Source organism: Anolis sagrei, chromosome X (genome assembly GCF_037176765.1).
Source record: "Anolis sagrei isolate rAnoSag1 chromosome X, rAnoSag1.mat, whole genome shotgun sequence".
In the NCBI taxonomy this organism is placed as follows: domain Eukaryota; kingdom Metazoa; phylum Chordata; class Lepidosauria; order Squamata; family Dactyloidae; genus Anolis; species Anolis sagrei.
Window position 1 is genome coordinate 34,714,442 of NC_090034.1, and position 9,668 is coordinate 34,724,109.

At 43.2% G+C, this 9,668-nt stretch overlaps 1 protein-coding gene across 3 annotated transcripts in view; it reads left to right on the top strand.

The window, feature by feature from the left end:
* The window catches only part of TBX1 (T-box transcription factor 1), a 55,177-nt gene extending 46,583 nt beyond the window's left edge, over nucleotides 1-8,594 (top strand). For all 3 annotated transcript variants that reach the window (XM_060785875.2, XM_067473180.1, XM_060785876.2), the window contains 2 exons: nucleotides 1,088-1,188; nucleotides 5,225-8,594. In XM_060785875.2, the coding sequence (XP_060641858.2) occupies nucleotides 1,088-1,188; nucleotides 5,225-5,670 (547 nt within the window). In that variant the 3' untranslated portion in view covers nucleotides 5,671-8,594. The remainder of the gene's footprint in view (nucleotides 1-1,087; nucleotides 1,189-5,224) is intronic.
* The last annotated feature ends 1,074 nt before the right edge of the window (nucleotides 8,595-9,668 follow it).

Here is a 9,668-nt window from a genome sequence, read left to right on the forward strand (position 1 = left end):
GGGTCTTAGGAATTCCTTTGGCAGAGAAGACTGAAGGTCTCTATGCCTGTCCTCTTCTTTTTTGGAAACAGATGGTGAATCCTCCCACCAAAAGCCCTCCTCCTGCTGTGATTGGCCAGCCTCTCAGCCAAGGGGAGGGTTGTTTCTGAGACTCCAAGCAGGAAGGGGAGAGCAGGTGTGCTCAGCGCATGGTAGCATGGTGAACATGAGCGGGTGAGGGAGAGCCCAATTCTATCAATGGTGGGGTTCAGGATGCTCTTTGATTGTAGGTGAACTATAAATCCCAGCAACTACAACTCCCAAATGTCAAGGTCTATTTTCCCCAAACACCACCAGTGTTCACATTTGGGCATATTGCGTATTCATGCCAAGTTTGGTCCAGATCCATAATTGTTTGAGTCCACAGTTGTCTCTGGAGGTAGATGAACCACAACTCCTAAACTCAAGGTCAGTCCCCACCAAATCCTTTCAGTGTTTTGGGTTTGTCATGGGAGTTCTGTGTGCCAAGATTGGTTCAATCCATTGTTGGTGGAGTTCTGAATGCTCTTTGATTGTAGGTGAACTATAAATCTCAGCAACTATAACTCCCAAATGAAAAAAGCAATCCCCCCCAACCCCACCAGTATTCAAATTTGGCCGTATCAGGTATTTGTAACAAATTTGGTCCAGTGAATTAAAAAAATCCTGCATATCAGATATTTACATTATGATTCATAACAGCAGAAAAATTACAGTTATGCAGTAGCAACTAAAATAATTTTATGTTTGGGGGTCACCACAACATGAGGAAATGTAGTGAGAGGTTGCGGCATTAGGAAGGTTGAGAAACCCTGGTGTAAAGGTTTTAGATTTTGTCCTTGGAGAAGAGTTCAGTTTGGTTAGATTCTGGTAGTATATATACATTATTTGGCGAAGCCTCCTCCATTCTGGCCTCTCTAGATACATTGGACTACAATTTCCAGGCAGCTTGGCCATTGCCCTGGCAGTGTTGGCCATCTTGACTGATTTGCCTTTCCCATTTCAAAAGCATTTTCAATTCTTATAATGCAGGACAACCCCATTCTTCTTTTCTTTCCCTCCACTGTAGGCCCAGAAATCACCGACCTGGGGCCCTTCCTCTCATGAGTGCCTTTGCCAGATCCCGAAACCCCGTGTCTTCTCCGGTGCATCAGAACGGAACTGAGAAAGGTTAGTTTGGAAGTCAGGTGTGGAAAATATACTCTCCAGGGACTCCAGCACTGTTTCTTTTTTGTGGGAGGCCATTTAACATTGGCAGACAGGTTGTTCTTAATTTGGCCTATTTGCAGGTCCTTCTTAGGGGAGGAATAATTATTTTTCCCTTTCATTGTGCTTCAAACATTGTTAGCTGTGAAGACTTTCAGAGGGTTTAGACCCCACCTAATAAAAAATGGGAGTTCAGGACTCCCCTATTTCCCTTATCCCCATCTCAAGGTCCTTGAATCTATCTCTCACATACCTCAAAGTTATGAGTTTCCAGGGATGTTATGATTATCCAGATTTTGCTCTCCTTTGGAAAGAGGTGTTTGAAAGCTTATTGGAGCTGTGTAATTCTCCTATTTAATTCCAAATGTTCAGGCTGAGCATAGGTCCGCGTACATCATGGCAATGCTTGAACAATTTCCTGAGTTTCCCCTGCTTGGGACATTCTTGAAGCACAATTTCTCTGCTTATAGTACAATTTGAAACTGGATTTTCTGTCCTTCAAACCAGGGAGGCCTTGTTCATGATGGTGTGGAGGGAGAAACATCCTTCTCCCTCCTGTGTATTCCTTTTGGTGGGTGATTTTCTCCAGGGCTTTCAGGCTGTGGTCCACCAGATGTGCTGGGGGAAAGTTTCCCCCTCTCTGATGGATCTACATCAGGAAGCAATTGGAACTTGCCTAGCAGAAAGAGATACTTGCCAAGCTTTCAAGATAACCTCCTGACCAAACCCCAATCTTGGAATAATAGATTCATTGACTTGGGAGTGACCAAAGGCTGTCATTTTTGATATGAACATTGCTGTCAATGCTGCTAAGGCATTGCCTTCCTTTCTCATTAATTGGTTAATTTATATCTTGCCTTTCCACAAATGAGCAGCATACAAGGCTCTCCAGCTCGCCATTCAATCCTTAGAGCATCCCTGCTAGGAAAGAGTGTGAGTGGTTTAAGGCTGCCCTGTGAATTTCATGGTTTAGTCAGAACCTGCATCTGGATTTTTCCAGTCTGTCACTCTGATAACTACAACTCACTACTTCCCATGCTTTGGCATGGCAACAATTTGCAGAGCACCAGGCTTGGTATTCCTTTGCTATTCCCTGCCAGACGTACAATAAATCCTGCCCCCAAGGATCCCTTGGCACATTGAAGACTAAACTGGGCAATCATGGCATCACTCGTCTGCCAAGAACATCTGTTAGAATAACTGTGCTAGTCCCTTCAGGTGCCAGAAGATCCTCCCTGGGTGCTGTGAAATTTTTCAATAGGATTTTAGAATCAGGGACCTTGCTCTGCTAGGGAATTCACCCTGCACCCAATCCCTTAAATATTCACTTGGCTTTCAGTGGTGTGACACATAGGAACTGAAAATTAAGGGTGATTAATAGTCAGATTTGCTAACTAGTTGAGGCACAGCACCTGGATATTTGCCAGTATGGTTTATAGGCTTACAAGAAGAAACATCTCATTCACAAAGGGAAAGGAGTTGAAAAGGGATTTGGAGATTGGGAGCCGTATCTCCTTTGCTTTGTTTCTACGGGTCACTCTGGTGATTCTTCTAGGCATTTGCTGTTAAGGCAGACACATTCCAAGCGCTTACTTGCTTGAGACAGCAAACTGTATAAATTGACTATTTATCCTTTTTAAGCAACTGGGCCTAAAGTTATTCTTCACAGTTGTATCCTCAATCTAGTGCCCTCAGTTTGCATAAAAACATGATAAATATTCTGTATTGGGTACAAAAGAAGCCTCCCAACAATGAGATACTGCATTGGAGATCCTGACATTGTTGCATTTCATTTTCCACAATCGTTCATTTTTTAGCTGTGTTGGTTAAGGCTCGAGAGGAGTTTCAGTCTGACATGATTTGAAAGGCCGCAGTTGCCTACTCCTGTAGTAATAGTGGGTGCATTCTGCAGCTGCTCTACTGTGGCATAGTAGTTGTCATTTACACAGCATTCATTGTACTGCTAGTTTAAAGTCACTTATGCCTACATTGTTGTTTACTTTCATGTCATTTCTGACTTATAATTAACCTATTACAGGGTTTTCTTGGTAAGGTTTGTCCAGAGGGTGTTTGCCTTTGCCTTCCTCTGAGGCTGAGAGAGTGTGACCCACTCAAGGTCACTCAGATTCTGGATGAATCTTGCCAAGAAATCCCTGTGAGATGTTTGTCTTAGAGCTGGAAATGATTTAAAGGCAAACAACAACAAGTTAGTTCATTGGTCATGCTAGCTGAAGGAGTTTGGGAGCCACAGTCCAAAAAGTAACTTTTCCAGCTCTGATAATGGCTTGCCTTTATAGTGTTTAATGTTGCATCTTATATTTAAATGCACAAACACTTTAATTTTGAAATGTTGAACTAGGATTAATATTTTTTTTAAAATCAAATGAGTAAAATATCTCGAATAAGGAATTTGGGGGAAAATACTTGTTTATTATAGATACGCTTGCTTCTGGTGAATGTAATATCAGTTTCCATCTAAATATTTTTTCTGAAAAAAAAAAAGAAATCCTATCAAACACCTTTTAAAAACCACATCAACAAAAGTATGCTATTCAGTAGGTAGATTTCACCTCCTGCTACTCCCCTCCCCAAGTTACCCATTAGGAATCTTTCCTTGATTCCATTTCCATTACATAGAGTAAACAGTTGCACAGAGAAAGCTGGGGGCCCTTTTCCCCAGCACACTCCAGGCCGATTTAGAATAAAAAGAAGTCTCTATTTGTTTAGTGTTATACAATTGCAAAAATTTCAAGCGTGTGCAAACTTGTCACTCAACTCAGCTCTATTTATCACAGTCAGAATGTCTCGTCCCAGGAGGGCAGATTTCTGCTGAACGCAATGTTAAACACTTCATTTCAGAAAGAAAGTTTTTTTTAAAAAAAGCTGCTATTTCTGGCATTCCTCTCCTTGTCTCTGTTAACATAATATCGTTGCACTAAGGAACAACAACAGAAAAGCTCTCTTTTTGTTTTGCGTTTGTTTAAAAACAGGGTGACATTGACCTGAGTAGTCTCTATAGGTGGGTGGGTGTGCATGTGTGCCAAAGGTATGTCTAAAGCCTGACGCTGTGCTTAAAGAAATATAAAACCAACCACCTCCTTTAGTCCTTTTGGAGTAGCTGCAATTCTTGGTTCAGAATCCTTCCACGCCATTAAAACAGGACTTTACGGCAGACGTCCATGTGTCACCCAGCAGAATGAGTACCAAATGAGGTTTGGGATGCAGTAGGGTTGGTTGACCACATTTTGAAGGAACTCGAGACCCCCCTTCCCTCTAAGACACATATTTCAAACTCAAGGCCTGTGGGCTGAATCCGGCCAAACACATCATTTTATGTGGCCCTCCAGATGCTGGCCTGCAACTCCTGTATTTCTCATCATGAGTCGCCATGACTAGAGAATGGCATATAACCAAAAGTGATGTGAGTTGTCATTTAATAACATTTGGGGACCAAACTGGGTAAAAACTAAAGAGCACCAACCACCATGTAAAAAGAAATTATAGTTGACTCTCTGTATTAATGAACTCTCCATGTATGTATTCAATGAATCTTTGAAGGAAACCATAAGGTGGGTCTGGCCCTCAATGAAAATGAGTTTGACACCTCTGGTCTAAGATTTAAAAATATAGGCTGTGATTCTGTATCACAGTCTACTTGAACAACTATTTGCACAGTTACCAACATAGCAGGACTCTCCTAGTAAATTGTGAAGATGCGTATCAGGGCACCAGCAAGTGTCCCAATATGTTTTGGGCTCTGAAGCATTCTTTTTTTGGACTACAGATTCCCATAGTCACCATAAATACTGGCCATCAGGGTTGTAGAACTGTAGACAGAACTAGTCTACCATGAACTTCATCTGTGGTAAAGTTAGACAACACTGAGCTCCTTGACTTTTTATGTGTTGGCTGGTTCTCTCTCCCAGTGCTGGGTTTGCCCAACTCCCTGACAACTGACTGATTCTTCTGCATTCTCCTCCTTCTCTTGCATGCCTTGCAGATGCAGCAGAAAGTCGGAGGGAATATGAGCGGGAAGCAGCCGGTGGGACCCCTCTCCACGCAGATCCTGCCCACCAGCAGCTCATGTCGAGGGTCCTGAGCCCAGCGCTCCCTGTGCCTGGGGGAGGAGGCCTGGTCCCACTCCCCAGTCCAGCGAACAGCCGGCCCAGCCCCCCACACCACGAACTGCGGCTGGAACCTTCGGCTTCGGAGCCCCTTCACCACCATCCCTACAAACACCCAGTCTCAGCTTACGACCATTACCTGGGAGCAAAGAGCCGACCCACACCCTACCCTTTGCCCAGTATCCGGGGACACAGTTACCACCATCACCACCACCACCACATGAATCCAGCAGCGGCTGCAGCTGCGGCTGCAGCTGCGGCCGCAGCCAACATGTATTCCACTGCGGGCGCTCCAACCAGTTATGACTATGGACCAAGATAACATCCCTGAAGCGAGGTCCTGGAGCTCTGATGGGCTTTCTGCATGGTTTGAGTTGCTCAGTAGCATTCGGTTTTTTTGGAGAGCACTATTTTGTCAAAAGAACCGGCCCCTAGACTCCTTGTTTCCTTCCTCTCACACACAGGTTTTCTCCTCCTCCTCTTCCTTCTCGTTCCCACTTGCACCATCAGATTCATCATTCAAGACTGGGTTTCTTTCTTTCCTTCCTCATCCCGGGGGATGAAATGACCAGCCCGTTTTTCCTTGGCAGACCAGGCGGGCGTGATGGATGGAGGCCGGGGCTTCCGCTGAAGTGTTCTGCTCCACCTGCTTCCATATCTGAACGATGCTGTTCTCTTTCCTCCAACCCTTCCCTGGACACAGTGATTGGCAGCTGGACTCTTTTCCTTTGCTTTCTAAATGAAGCCATATGTTGCATTATTCCCTTGCAGCTGTCATCATAGTAACCTTTTAGCGACTATGCACTTCTTTCCTTCTTCAGAGTGCCCAATGAACACCGCAGTTTATAGGTAGGTCAGGCCATCTTGTCAATGGGACTGCAAACCAAGAGGGTAGAATTTCTGTTTTGGCTAACACGAACCTAAGGCTGTCTGTGGTGGTATAAACCAGGGACAGGGAGCATGTGTCCCTCCAGATGTTGCTGGAATTTAGTAGCTCTGGTTCCTAACTATTGGTGAAAAAGGAGAGACCTAAAAGCAAGGAAAACTCCAAGTGATGTTTTCTGAGACTATTGGCAGTCTTTTCTCTATGTTGCTGCTTAAGTATCCTCTTTTAGTTTATTCTACCAAACTGGACAACGAGAGATTATATATATATATATATATTCTCAGATAACACATTTGCTAGACAAAGGAAGCTGCTGTGGTTTAAGATGTATATCACTTGTCTTTGGACACGTTCTCTTTGTTGACTAGTTCCTTAGCCTCTGTCTTTTGATGTAGGTAAGAGTCTGAGCAATTTTGGATTTAGGTAAGATTTAGAGAATAGAGCTTATCCTCTAAAACAAGCATGGGCAAACTTTGGCTTTCCAGGTGTTTTGGACTTCAGTTCCCACAATCCCTAACGGCTGGTAAGCTGGCAGGAATTTCTGGGAACTGAAGTCCAAAACACCTGGAGGGCAGAAGTTTGCCCATGCCTGCTCTAAAAGCAGTCCAGTCAACCTTCTGTTGCCTTTTGCCATTCATCCAGGTCTGTTTAAGGCTACCCCACTATATGCACACTCTCTTGACAGAAGGTCTCATTGAATTAAGTGAGGCCTTCTGAAGAACCATGTCTCCAAGTGGGCTGCCGGTATAGCAAAGTGTCAGATGCTGTTTCTGACTGCTTTGCAATGAATTTTACAGGAAATTGTCTTATTCTTAGACTGTTGGTCCCTCTAGCTCAGTATTCTGTCTCAGAGGTGGGACTGACGCAGCTCCCATCAGGCTTAACCAAAAAAGGCATTGCTCCTAACTGGTTGCAGCTCTCCAGCATTTCAGATGCATATTCAACCTGAGACCTTTTGTACACAAGACACAGAGCTTGAAAAGTACTGATGCCTTAATCTGAAATTGTGAGTAAAATCTTGTTTATTGATAGGTAAAGTGTTATGAAAAGATACAAAAATAGTGTGTTGATTGTTAAATCATCACATTTAACCCCCTTAGGATTGCTAAGAAGGATACATGATGATCTTCCCTCTCTCTCCATATTACCCCCTATGAGAAATAAGAGATCTCAAAGTCAATTTGATCCAAAATCCTGCTGACATAGATCATCAATTGTTACAGTATCTCTGATAGGTTTTCTGAAGAGTATTCCTAATAGTTTACCTGCTGCTACAATATCTCCAATAATGAGGCCATGGATCCTGTATTTCAAAACCTCCAATGAAGAATCTATTGGCTTCCTAGGCAGTCTCTTCCACTCTTGAACTGCTGGCATCATTAGAAAGTTCTTCCTAATATTGAAATGAACTCTCCTTTCTGGGAATTTGAATCTCTTGATTCAAAACCAACCTTCAGCAGAGCAGGAGATGCCTCTGCACTCCATAGAGAAAGTGATCCATTGATAATTGGTTTATGGCTTCAGGGGCCATAAGAATATGGTCTCAATCTGTTTAGGCCATTTATACCTTCATATCTTGCCTAAAGATACTCAGGCTTTGCATGTGACTTCCTCCTTATTTCTTTCCCGCATTTTCAGTTCCACAGGCTGCTTCTTGCTCCTTTTCATGAACATCCCTTATTCTCTCACCATCCCCGTATTTGTGACTAATATCTGCCTCACATTCAGCAAAGATTTCTTTGCTTCCGGAAAGGTTTGGTAAGGTTCTGTCACCCAAAACTGCACAACAATCCTGGATCCAAGTTAACATATTTTTCAAGGGGGAGGAATACATTTTAAGCATTATTTTGATATTTGCAGTGGAATTGTAAGTTCTTTCAGTTGTTGTACTAGATTGTCAAATAACTGTTGTTCAAAAGACTGGCATACCTTGTCTCATTGTGAGCTCAAAAAAAATGCTCTGCCTGTGCAACCTTTCGCTTTGCTATTCCCACTGGATGGTCGGGTGGATCTCCCTTTCTGTTACATGGATGTGTGCCAAAGCTTTTGGTCATACCTGTTGTGATGTGGGTATATTTATTCTGAATTGTTTCTTTTTCCTCCCCCCTCCCCCGGCTCCCAGCAGTTCTGCAAGTCATGGTGTTGTTGTTGGGTTTTTGTTTTTGTTTTTTTGTTTTGGTCCTGGATAGTTGCAGTGTAAAGAGAGAGAAAAATGAAACTCAACCAAAGAGTCATATCTGCAAAGACTGTAGATAATCTGTAGATATGTGTAGATATGTATAGATGAGCTTACCATGGTTACATTGGGGGGAAGGGGGGAAGATGGCAAACCATAACATTTATAAAAGGTATTCATCTTACTCCTTTCTCCATCTCTTGTCTTATTGGGTTGCCTTTCAAAATGGCCTATATATCATTGTGTGTTATAACATTAAAACCAGAACATGGAAGTCAATGTGTTCCAATTCACACTCTTAGCTGCAATACATTACCTTTTTTTGGTAACAAGGTTGTCATTTCAAAAGTGGCATAAAAATGACATTGTTGTATGGGTAAAGCAGAGCCCACCCATGGTGTTGGATTTCAGTCCCCATCAGCCCCAGCCACATAAAGCCAATGAGGAGGAATACTGGGAGTTGCAGTCCATGATCATCTGGAGGCCTACATTTTGCCCACCTTGACAAATGACATTTTCTACAGTATGGCCTCCATATCCATGGGGGATACATTCCAACACACACACACATACACAGTGGATACCAGAAACAGCAGATAATAGCAAGCCCTATTTTGACTATACTTAGGATATAAACATACCATGGAACCACACTGAAGGACCTAGAGAGGCCCACAAATACTATTTTTGTAGGATGGGTAAGTGAAACCATGGATACTGAATCCATGGATAGGGGCTCCTACTGCATTTTCTAGAGTTAGCTTTGAAGGGCCTTTTCAGAGACACCTTGATAGAAACTTCTCAAGCTTTCTGTCAATCTCTTAGTAATCCAAAAGTAACAATCACAACAAAAAAAGCAAACATAATGCATTGCTATCCCAAACAACTACTGTCAAACTTGATTTTCAGGGGGGGAAACAGTTTTCAAGCTCCAGTACCAGCCACATCAACAGACTCCACTCTCTCACAGACACACAAATACACACTGCCTTACACTCCAGGAGGTTCATTTCGCAGCCCACCTCTCAGATCCTAAAAGTGTTCCAAGCAGTGCTTTACACTCTCTGTCCCATAAGACTAGTCCTTGTGGACATCTGTGAATGTCAAGGCAGCCTAGGATGCCATGCAAGTGAACAGTGGCTCTCCTGCTCCCAATCCAGCCTATGAGGACAGGAGCAGGCAAGCGCCTGCACTCTCGGTATCAATTTCCCATCCCCAGGACCTTTTATGGGACTATACCAATCTTGTTGATGGATGA